This window comes from Anastrepha ludens, chromosome 4 (assembly GCF_028408465.1).
Source record: "Anastrepha ludens isolate Willacy chromosome 4, idAnaLude1.1, whole genome shotgun sequence".
In the NCBI taxonomy this organism is placed as follows: domain Eukaryota; kingdom Metazoa; phylum Arthropoda; class Insecta; order Diptera; family Tephritidae; genus Anastrepha; species Anastrepha ludens.
The window spans coordinates 38,706,098-38,718,811 of NC_071500.1; the positions used below are offsets into that span (position 1 = coordinate 38,706,098).

Consider the following 12,714-nt stretch of genomic DNA (forward strand, 5'->3'; position numbering starts at 1 on the left):
GACGTCAACCTCTAATTGGTGGACATTTTTTTGTCTGTTTTGAATGCTGAAATAATTGATTTTAATGACGATGATATATGTAAGTAGTGTTAGTCTAGGACATGGTGTGCACTTTCTTTTGACGTTGACTTTATAAGCAAAGAAAGAAAGCGAACTGCGCACTGGGGTAAATTTCACCCCCTAACTTTTTTAAATCTGCATGAATTCGGTGCGCACCAACTACTGAGGACTTCCTGGATGAATTCGAAGAATAAAATCGATGTTGCTAAAATACAGTTAACGGTATATTTCCAGATGTTAAAAATAAACAAACTACGACCCATCAAATCTTTTGTGGGGTGACTCACGCCCGGTGTGTCTTCCGAAGGTTAACTAGTCGAAACAGTAGTCACAATTTTATATTCTATGCATAAAAAAAACCTAACTTAAAAATCAACTGGTTGAAAAAAAAATTCCCATTTCCCTCCTAACATTTTTTTTGGTCTTTAAATTAAAAACCAAAATCCTACACCTCTTGAAAGTACTCTTTAGACGAAGTTTCAATAAAAAGTACAGTTCACAAATTTCCATATTTTTTATTCCATGCAACATATATTAACGTACCACACGCACTATATATGTACCTATATCAATGTACGTAGGTTTGTTCAACTCGCTTGCCCACTATCAGTCGCAAATAAGGTTATTATGCTTACCATTTCCATGGATTGACTTCAAAGTGCAGTTGTTTCGAAACAAGTAAACAAAACCAGCGCAAATTTCTTAAAACCGGATAGAATTGCTTTTATGCGCCTATGAAAGCACAAGTTTTTTGTTGTTGTTAATTAACAAAGATTTTAGTTTGAAAAAAATGTTACACAAGATAATTGCACGAAAGTTAATCTGCAACACATTTGTAAACTTAGAACCGTTTTTTCGTTAAAAAATAGTCTTACTCTCAAAAAGGATTAAATAAGTGCACTAGTTGTGATATATTCTTTAGAAAAACTTTTTTCATTGAAGGTGCACATGTCACAATATTCACTTTTAAAATATAGAAGCAAAATAGCAACGGATTTATAACGAAATAAAATCGTAGCAAAGCAATGTGCTAGACTTTATTAGATCACTACGCGCACTGAATTGAAAACGTACTAAATTCGAATGAAAACATTGCAATCTCATTTATACATACATACTCGTCCATCGACAGTAAACTCATGCGAACTACACGAGATTCGTAAATACAGCGGCGCGCTCTTCGGCATTCTGTGATAAGGATAATACATTGTATATGTACAGCAAAGAAAAAAAGAGACGATACTACACGAGCCAATTCAATTTGATTATGTCGAGGTTGTGTTACATAGACCGAGCGAAAAATGATAGTCTAGGCACAGTGATGACGGCACTTCACGACGTAACGGCAGAAAAATTTCCTTTTCTGCACATGCCGCCTTAAGGGGTTAGGAGTAGTCCGAGGCACGAAAAAATGATAATTTTCAATAATTTTCTTTTTTGCTTTATTTTACAAAAATAAAAACGTAGCATTATACATCATGTTTCGACTTGACTTTAGCAAAATCACAAAAAAAAATTAATAATTGTAAAAGTTATGGTTGTTTGTGTGGATCCTGTTTCTCCAGAAGTCCCTTGCGGGGATCATCAATAGTCTTTGGAGATTTACGATATTTAAAATCAGTCGGACAGGAGAAAGCTTTTTTTCAAAATTACAAAATGGCGGGCTCAGGAAATATGTGTTTTTCAGATTTTCGAGAAAAAAATCGAGAATTAATTGTTTAACAAAAATCGAAATTAAAAAAAAACTCCTTCGATCAGGCACGAGTTTTGTATGTTTTTCAAAAGCAGTATACATTTTATTGAAATCTACTAAACGGCTTTTAAGTTACAGAATCACCAGTTCAAAAAACATAGGTTTTGAGAAAAACGCATTTAAAGTTTTGCTATCGATTTATGTAGAGTAATACGAATTATTTCGTTACATAAACTCGGTCATCTATTCCTGGGCCATATAATGGTTCTTCAGCCGTCATAGCAGCTTCCAAAATATCGATTTGCTGTTGCCTACGTAGCATTATAACTTCTCGAGGGTTATCGTTAGTGCGCTTATCTGCCACTTTTATCTGCTACTGCTGCTAGCTACTTGCTCTCCTACGCTCCGGAGTGCCCGAGCGCCCTTTGTTTATTGTTGAATAACTCGAAAAGTATTTGTCGGATTCACTTCAAATTTTCACACAATATTTTTAAGACATTATACTTTAAGAAAATGAAAAAAAATCAGTTTTTTTTTTTTTAAATTTTGACTACTCCTAACTTTTTAAAGCCATCTTCTGAAATATTTTCAAAGCGACAGCTACAAAAGCAAACGTTAGGGAAACACATACTTTCGTTGCTGCTCTTTGAAAATATTTCACTTCTATATAATTAAAATAACCTCTTCCGAGTGTTAAATTTTTGGTGTAAAAATGAACACATATCAATTTATTTGTTTTAAATCATCGATTGTTATTATATTTCAAAAATCATACATATTTTACTCCGTTATTTTTTTATTAAATAAAGTATAATTTTTAAAATTTTACAGACATTTTACATTTCATATTTTAGTGGCAGCACAACATTTGCTCATTCGTCGTTGGCTAAATTTTAAATAGATTTAATTAGACGCCGTCGAAAATTTAAGCTCTGCAACTGAGGTGCTGTGCTACCGTCTAAATAATCGCGTTTATAAGAAAGTGTGCATTTTAATATTGAACAAATAAAACATGGGCTGAAAAGTCCCGGGCCTAACAAATAAAGCACGTGTTGTTTTGTTCAAAATTAGTTTTATTTATCAACGTAATTTAATCAAGAACAACGCAAGCATTCCAACGCCGCTCTAACGCTTCAAAATTTTGTAGAACGATTTAACTTTTGCCTCAAATATACCTCAGTTTCAACGATAACCCCTTCATTCGAACGCAATTTCTTACCGGCGAGCATTTTTTAGGTCTGCGAACAGCCAGTAGCAGCTGGGAGCGAAATCTGGCAAATACGATGGATGTGGCGCAGTTCGAAGTTCAATTCATGTAGTTTTGGCATTGTTCTGAGTGACTTGTGACACAGTGCATTGTCTTGAGCAAACGCGGCACACACTTTGAACAGAACTTTCCCACAGTCAAATGCTTATGCAATATAAAGCCAACACTTTTTTTTTTGCTTTGAATCGAAAGCAACTTAATTTATATTTTGATATGTTCATATTGTTTTACATATAAGTACACACATACATTCAATATATAATTGGGGAAAGAATGAACTTTTCTTGTTCTTTTCTCATATGAGATATGCAATATTTTTGCAGAGCATACGGCAACATCTCCCAAGTGAAGTGACCATTTCCGGCAAACATAACAAAAAGGGTAATAAAGGGGTTTTCAATAAGGGCGGGTAGATGTTGAAATGGAGTAAAATGGCGTTTGCTGTGTGGCACGTAACGCCGTCCTGCTGGAACCACATGTCGTCTAGGTCCATATGGTTCAATATGGGCCATAAGAAATTGGAAGGGCCACCACGTGTACCGAAAAATGGGCGCAATGCGCGCAACGTTTGCGTTAATGAACACTCATTTTGATAATAAAGTTTTATCATTTAAACGTGCTGTTCAATCGTGTAACTTGCCATGATGATTTGGCATAAACAACTGAATAATAAAAAAAAGATTTGACAGAGGTCACCAAAACAAAATGGCTGCCACAGGGCGCCAAAATCGACCCGCGCCAATTGAAAAGCCCTATAGGTCTTTGCAGGTGTCATTTAGATTAGCATGTAATAGTTGAGTTTTGCATATGTGAGTATATGTATGTGTTAGAGCAATTAGAGTTTCCAGATGTTCGATGCTCTCTAAAAATGAAGGTTCTAAGGTGTCAAATATTGAAGCTTAGCAAAATTTAAAAGTGGAAGCAAGATGCTATTATTCAGATCTTTTAGAACGCTAATCTATTATTTAAAATATTTTTATCAGTTATTATAGCTTACACACAATAAAACAATTTCTTTGTTGTTACGCAGATAATTTTCAGGGCTTTACTTGCGTTTGAAGGCTGTTGATGTGTGACCGTTATCAGTATGAGCTCACACATGGCTCACAGATCAAGATTAAAATGTGAATTTACAGTGTGCGTCTGTTACCTTTATATTTTCTAATGTATTTATGGGAAATACATCATAATATTTTTTCTTATTGTACGCAAGTGCCCAGACGGTCAAGTAGATATACTTATTTATTATTATTTAAAAACGCCCATTAGGAATTTTTAAAGTGGCTTTAGGGCGTCTATGATACAATAAATGCAGTTAATAAACTACAAACACAATATCCTTTGCCGCGACGCTCAAAGTGTTAGAAAGCGGATAGGAAAATTTAAAGGCCTTTACGCGCTTATGAAATATGAACTAACTTGAAATATCAACTAACCAACGATAAACCCGAAATAGTTCTTGAAACTGAGATTCAGCTAGACTCTGCTGTCTGTAGTTAAAGAGGGAAAACATCAATAGAAACTTCCAAGAGAATTTACTTCGCTGAGTTATTCGGATTATCGTTAGCATACGCTTTAGCGAATTTGTCCAAATTCACTCAGTTCCTCAAATGCTCAATATAAGTTCTCACTTGAAAACAAATCATCTGGTATTCAAGCTTTGGTGGAATGTTTATAGAAAATCAAGTATTTTATTTATTTTAATTAAGAATAGTACATAATTATTTTTTTGTTTATTTTATTTGTTTTCAAACATAATCAAAGGTTATTTTACAGTGTTTGAACTTGTGGATACTTTTATTAATTAAGTGCTAATACAGTGCAAGTACACATAAAGGTAATGTATATGGAGTTAGCACAGGGACTCAGTAGAATATAAGATATAAAGAATGTTGAAATTAAATAGCAGAGAAAAGAAAATGAAAAAAGGAAGGTATACACACACGGACAAAATTATTCACACAACAACTAATTTTTCATTCAACAAGCTGTATCTTGAGAACAAAAATTAATGTAATTAAGAATGGTATTCTAGGAAAAAAAATCCGCATATTTATTGTATTATCTAAAACTAACATAGACTTAACAAAGCTTTACTCCATAAATAAAATATTAATGAAAATCATACGATTCCTCATATTTTTACGGGACAAAATTATTCACACAAAGTGTAAATTTTAAATTATAACTGATTTCATTTTTCGAACAAACCAACCTATGCTTTCGAATAAGTACCGAAGCTGAAAGAAAAATAATTTTGCATACGAGGTGTGTTCAAAAAGTATCGCGAATTTTGAATTTTCGCAGGTAACGTATATTCGAATTTCGATTATTTTGTGGCGATATGTTGGTACTCATGTCTCTCACTCATGCCGACGAGTTCGGCCATTTTGAATGTTCAGTTAATTGTTGACAGCTGCTTTGCTTGCACGTGTTTCGGTTCATCTTCGATTTTTACCTATTCGAAAAGATGGATCAAAGAACCTGTATCAAATTCCGAATGTTCACTGTGTCATACGGAGAAGCTTCGAGTACTTTGGACCAAAGCATCGTTTATCGGTGGTACAAAATGTTCTCAAAAAGCCGAGAAGATGTGAACGACGAAAAGCGTGCCGGACGCCCGAGTACTTCAACAACAGACAAAAAAATTGATGAAGTGAAGAAAATGGTATTGGTCAATAGTCGAATCACTGTCAGAGAAGTTGCTGAGGACCTAGACATATTGATTGGCTCGTGCCATTCGATTTTTTTTCAATGATTTGGGCATGAGACGGGTCGCCGCAAAATTCGTACCAAAACTGCTCAATTTCGACCAAAAGCAGCATCGCATGAACATTGCTAATGAGATGTTGGACTCTGTCCGCGACGACCCAAATTTGCTCCAGAGTATCATAACTGGAGCAATTTATGGTTATGACGTGGAAACCAAAGCTAAAGTATCTCAATGGAAGCCGCCGTACGAACCAAGACCGAAAAAAGCGCACCAAATTCGGTCGAATGTAAAAGTTTTGCTTACCGTTTTCTTCGATTGCAGGGGCGTTGTGCATCATGAATTCTTGCCACAGAGTAAAACGATCAATAAGGAATATTACCTGCAAGTTATGCGCAATTTGCGCGAAGCAAGCCGCCAGAAACGCCAGGATTTGTGGAAGAACAAAAATTGGCTCTTGCATCAAGCTCACACATCGTTGCTTGTGCGCGACTTTTTGGCCAAAAACCACACACTAATGGTGCCACAGCCACCGTATTCCCCAGATCTGGTCCCCTGTGACTTTTTCTTGTTCCCGAAACTGAAGAGGCCCATGAAAGGTCGACGCTACGCTACGATTGACGAGATAAAGACGACATCGAAGGAGGAGCTGAGCAAGATGAAAAAAAAAAATTGCTTGAAGTGCTTCGAAGATTAGAAAAAACGTTGGCACAAATGGATAATATCTCATGGCGATTATTTGGAGGGGACCAAAATAGATATTAATGAATAAATAAATAATTTTTGAAAAAACACAAAATTCGCGATACTTTTTAAACACACCTCGTATGCATAATGAGGGCAACTCATGTGCAGAAATCGGTCAAACGATGAATCAACGACTTCGACTACTATTTATATTATGATAAAACGTTTTAAAGGGGAAACAAATCTCATACTGGAAGAGTTCGCAAATTGACGCTCAGGGATGAACGCCATAGGATAAGAAAAATAAAGAAGACTCAAAAAACTACATCAACGCAAGCGATCCGAAAACAGTTCGCAGGGCCTTGAAACGTGCCTGGGTATAGCTCGCGAATCGCTCGCGGAAAACCACTCATCAGCAAAGTCAATAAAAAAAGAATAGAGTTCACAAAGTAATATAAAAATAAGCCACTTGATTTCTGGAGCAACGACATTTTTAGCGACGATAGTAAGTTCAACATTTTTCAATCGGACGAAAGGATTCGAATCTAAAGAAAACCTAAAGAAAAAAAAATATATTTAACAATAGGAATAAAACAATTATAAAATTTTATTTAAAGCTAATTTTCTCCGTAATTTTCATATTTTGGAAGTACATCCAAGAATCCCTAACCTAATTTCCTAATTTTGGAATTAATAAATTTAATTAAAATATAAAAAAATATTTGGTCTTCGGTAAAGTTTACGAAAATGACGAAACGTCAACTAAACTAAAAACCGCACCTTTTGAAGACGTATAGTTTTTAAGTAACTTGTTACCAAAATTGTGTTATTTAGCGAAAAGTTACCATTGCAGGTTGCTTTGAATTTTACAGAAGCGTTAACTATATAGAAGGGTGTTTGTAAATCAGCACCATTTTTGTCGTTGTTGTTGTTGTAAGAGTTCACTAGGTCTTCGGCAGCTCTTCAAAAAGGGACCCCCATTAATTAAAACGTTATAAGTATGTGCGTAGTGTGGAGACACTATAACCCCAATCTATATCAATAGTGCTGAACTGAAATACTACTTACATCTGGCAACACAATTTTATTGTCAGTTCCAATGAATTGTTAGTTTCGTTTAAAATTGCAAAGTGCTGATATTGAGTAACGTATTTGCATTTAATTTTCATTGAAATATTTTTATTACAAATATAAAAACGAGTAAAACCAGGTATACTGTATACTTGATTAATTGCAGTGAAGTGTAGAAGAAAATATGGAAGAATGTGTCAGATTATAGTGAAGTTACTGAAGGCATTTTAAAGGCAAATAATTACAAAACTGTTATTTCCAGAATGTTGGGAGTTTTAAAAGTGGTTTAAGAACCACTATTTATATATTGTCGCCTGCACCTTTATTTGTTGTTTGCCTTCTCCTATTTGTGATGCTTCTGATATTTTTCGAGAAATAGAGCAGTTTTATGCTAAATCCGAATGGCAGATGGTTTTCATGACCAGCTTTTTCATGGCAGAAATACTCTCGGAGATCCGCTGTGGTGTGCCATGTAGCGACTGCTATTAAAAAAAACTTTTCCTATCATCGAGATTTCGAACCCGTGCTTTTTGAATGGTAGTCACGCATCCACCATTCGGCTAGGGCAGCCGCAATAAATCATTATAGAGGATCTTTCAAAAGACATGCCCAGATTTTTTCAGGTCCCACTATTTTGATTCAAAATATAGGTCTTAACAAGTATATGTGGCAAATGGCATCATTTAAACGTCCATCACCAAATGTCCATGTCTACAGGTAAAATCTGCCAAACATTTGATTCATGAATGCCTAATTTTTGAGAATGTTGTGATATCGATGCTGTTGTGCTACAACGGCAATATTCTCAACAGAACGTCCAGTTTTTGATCTGTCAGACCTTTTCTATCTCCGACAGAACGAGTTTCGTAAAAAATTCCACTAACCTTTGAATTGTCGACTCATTCGGACGATTATTTTCACCAAAAAAGTTACGACTTCTGCGATATGTTGTTCTTAAACATCGGCCATTTTCATAATAAGTTTCAATAATTTTAACGCTTTGTTCTATCGAGTAAAATTGTACATCTGTCTACTTGACAAATGTCATAATGACATAAAAAAAGATGCCATTTAGGAATCATTCACTACTGATATCTATTGCAATCTTTACTTTGCCTAAAATAGCTCATGCGCATTACGCTAAAGAGAACCTACCCTCTGTCCTGTACCCGAAGGGTACCGAACATTTTACAAAATCATGTAATAAATACAGACACTCTTCTTCTTCGCATTTTTTGACAAGTTCTAGGTGTGTGATTGTGTTTGTGAGTGCTTAGTGCTTCTGGGGTTGCTATGCCAAATTAGGGTTTTGTGGAGCAATACCAGGGCATTAGGGCGTAGTTAAATAATTTTTTGGCTTTAAATATTCGGTTGTCGTGTTATACCATTTTTAATTTTTGTTACGATACTGGAACGCAGGTATTTGGGTGCATATTCAGACGGACAATTTTGAAATATTTATTAAAATCTCTTTAAATTATAATGAAATATAGTCACACATTTTATTCAAAATGGCCTATTTTTTGCTTTAATTTTAATGTTACCAACATAAAATAACGATTTGAATAACTTGTGGTATTTATTCAAATTGAAGTGTGGCATAGATGTAGAGAATATATAAATATCTTACAAAAGCTTAAAAACCATCATAGAATTTGAAATAAATCACACTGAAACCACTGACGCGAATCCATATTAAGAATCGAGTTTACTTTAAAAGCACATTCAGGTTAGTTAGATTTGCGTTTGATGGGAAAAACCACAACAAATTAACTCCTGCCCTTTGCTTTCTGAAAAAAGCTCACCATAAATTCTATCTTAAATAACTAGGACAAAATGTGTGCAGTGCCTTCATCAAAAAATAAACAAATTCTCGCATGCCACGTAACGTATAAAACAATTCAGGTTTGCTTATTAATCACACTAAAACTTTCGAATTCGTTCTGCGATAACGCTGCGTTGAAAGCACTAAAGTGATCGGTGACAGGAAACTTCAGAGCTAGAATCCTTTCACAAGTTAATTACAAAACTTACTACTTTTATGGCGTTCGTCTACTACTGGGTAAAAAATGCCACAGAGGTAATAAAACCACTTTTAACTTTTTTTCCTCCCAAATATCGTGACCAGCCGCTTCAAGTACCTTTCTGCAAAGAAACAAAAGACGCGCTCCCTACGTAAAATAAATATTTAATTAATTATACTCCTATCTATTATGTGGTAATTTTTACCTGGTTGCGAACGTTTGTGTTTGTATTTGTCCAGCGAAAAACCCCGGGTTAAAAACTCCACTGGTTCTTACGGCGCTTCTTCCCTTACTACTTGTGTTATTTAATAATTTCACTTTCTTCTTACTATTATTAGAGCTGCTTCTCTTACTACTTGGGTTAACAGTCAGCAAAATTCGTTCACGATCGTAAATGTTAACTTGAGCACTGCTCGAAGGCTCGAAGTACTGCTGCCGGCGCTAATAAAATCTATAGTCATATTTTTATGGCCTCACCTTTACATTAGTACAAAGAAACTACAAAATAATATTTTTGACTAAGACAGTTTACAGTAACAAATATTTTTATTATATTCCTTACTTATAATAAAGTTTTTTCGAGAGAATTGTCTAAATTAGAACACATTTTTAGAAACTTGTTTTAATACGAAACGAACCATGACACAGAGAAAGTAGCGTTTTGGTATCGGATGATCTCAGCAGTGGGCATGTTTTGACCACCAGCTGAGAGTGTTTTTACTTATAGATCTGCACAATGAATACAACATACAGATGGTGACGCCTTCCGAAACCCACTACTTTATTTTTCCCAATTTTGACAATCGTTGACGTCAGCGTTGCAGATAAACAAACAAAAGAAAAGAAATTACTTGTTTTTCATTCAATATTCATTGAATGGCTTGGTAATATAGTGATTTTAAGATTCGCTGTTTTTTAATTAAACAAACTAAGGAAAACGAAGTGCCGCGTGTAAAATTGTAAAATCACGAATTATAACAATACCTTTTGCCGATGATGCCATGGCAAAAAAAAGGGTTTGTATGTATATGTATAATTTCTTATGTTTGACACTTGCCATTGCTTGTTTGTTAATTTGCAGCGCTGACGTCACAGGTAATTCTATCATTCTTGACATGAGCCATTTGAAATCTCACAGCAGATACAACAACAAATGTATAACTTTATTAAATTTTAGGTTCGGCAATTATCCACTTTGTGAGGCACAAAGAAAAATTGATAGAAAAAAGTCGATGGGGTACCAATCGATGCATGTGGGCCCCAGTATACTTAAACTGAAAGAGCGAAATGATTTTTGTCACCTTCAATTACTAAAAACATTTTTAGAATGTTGCACTTATCTATCACTAAATATACGAAAGTAAATACACTTATCGGTCAAACTTCACTTTTTCTTTACACATGGCAATATATAATATTTTAACGGTATATACCAGAAAAATTTGGTAAGTATTGTCAATAACTTAAATATATTCTTAATCCAAATGTATCCAATGTCTGAGTGTCAAATGCAAAATTAAACAAATGGTGCTTGCTCTTGTCACTTTTTTCATTTGCAATAGGGACACCCTAATGTGTATAGAATCAACATATTGTTTTGTCGATATTGGCAATATACCTCAAAGTATGTATGGAATTATGTACATATGTATGTGTGGATGCGTACATGCTGCATAATCAGACAACTTTCTACTGCTAACGCCAACGTCTTTATGAAATTAGGTAATATTCCAATGAAGACGAACTTTGGCTGGTAAACTAACAAACGTCATCATCCTACAATCAGCCGATGAAAGCCGTAAATTTAGCAAAAATATATGTTCATACGTATGTATGCATGCACACATACACAGGCACACACTTAAAGTAAATATTACTTTCTTATGCGTAACTTACATGAATTTCTTGAAGATTTTGTAAAGCGCCACCGCATAATGGACAATCGCCGAGATCAGGAACATACTGCAACGACATTCGTAGCCTCTTACTAATATCAATTGATTTAATTTCCTTTGCCCTTGCACTTGCACTCAATTAGCCTTGTTGTATTCTTACACACTTAATTATTTTGCAAATCAATTTTAGTTCGTTTAGTAGGTAATAAATGCGGTGATCCGCATAAGGAATATGCATTCGCGCTTATAGATCCATCATAATGCATCCGTTGCGGCAACGAATTTGACTGTACTTTTAAATAGAAACAGCCAAGTACTGTTTAAAGAACAATTTTGTATCACGCAAATTTTTATCGGTGATGCGTTTTATTATATCAAATAATATTAAAAAAATAAATGGAGTCTAAATTAACCGAGTAAATTCAAATGTGTCCTTGTCTGTTCGACAAGAGCTCGAAAAAGTTTAGAAATAGGCCAGGTTTAACCAAATCTAGAAGCGAGGCAAAATCAAAAATTTGTTCTGAAAAATCCCCGTGTGTCCCGATCTTAAACTTTTGGTGGCACCCACCATCTATGACTGCCAAAAATTCTATTTAAACTCTCTTCCGGTTCAATTGGCATTAAAATTAGAGTTATTACTGAAATATCTCCCATTTTTAATAACGCTTCTTTTATTAACGGCGGCCGCTGTAGACGAATGGGTTGGTGCTTGACTATTATTCAGAAACGAGGAGCTCAGCCAAACACCCAAAAAGGGTGTACGCGCCAATTATATATAATATATGTATATTATTTATTTCTATTATTAAATCTTTATACATAACGAAATATAATGCATATTTGTGTTCACGACCAGTTTGTTTACATGCGGCAATAATTTGACTGTGGCTGCGTTTTACACGTCTCGTCAGTCATATACGTTGCCGCAACGGAGCCATTGTGACTGGCCTATTATACACTTCTCACTCACTCACTCACTGATTCACCTCAAATCACTCTTATTCTTTCTCAAAAAGTGTATGTACTATGCATCGAATGGAATCGCATTCACTGAACGAATAAACATTTTTTCAATCTATATCACTTTTATAATGCCCGACGTGATGATTTTTGTCCCTTCCGATATTTATCAACTGTTTTGCAGTACTGCACTTAATGTCATTTCCGCCCCAACGTCGAACAAGTACCACCAACACCGATGGCATCAACTAGCCGCCAGCACTAGCCACGCCACAGACTTCCAAGAGCATACTGCTTTCCCCAACTGAACATCTACACATTCCTCATTGTTAAAATTAACGTGCATT

General features: G+C 34.9%; 1 protein-coding gene across 10 annotated transcripts in view; it reads right to left on the minus strand.

Moving 5' to 3' along the window:
* Nucleotides 1-12,663, minus strand: part of LOC128861727 (nocturnin) — a 65,529-nt gene extending 52,866 nt beyond the window's left edge. For 2 of the 10 annotated variants that reach the window (XM_054100078.1, XM_054100075.1), the window contains exon 1: nucleotides 696-1,120. Coding sequence is in view for 7 of the 10 variants with exons in the window: in XM_054100087.1 (XP_053956062.1) it covers nucleotides 11,409-11,473 (65 nt within the window). In the remaining 3 variants the exon portion in view is untranslated. Of the gene's footprint in view, nucleotides 1-695; nucleotides 1,121-11,408; nucleotides 11,724-12,377 lie in introns of those variants that run through there. The other 8 variants (XM_054100087.1, XM_054100081.1, XM_054100086.1 and 5 more) reach the window with 8 other exon arrangements.
* Between the last annotated feature and the right edge of the window lie 51 nt (nucleotides 12,664-12,714).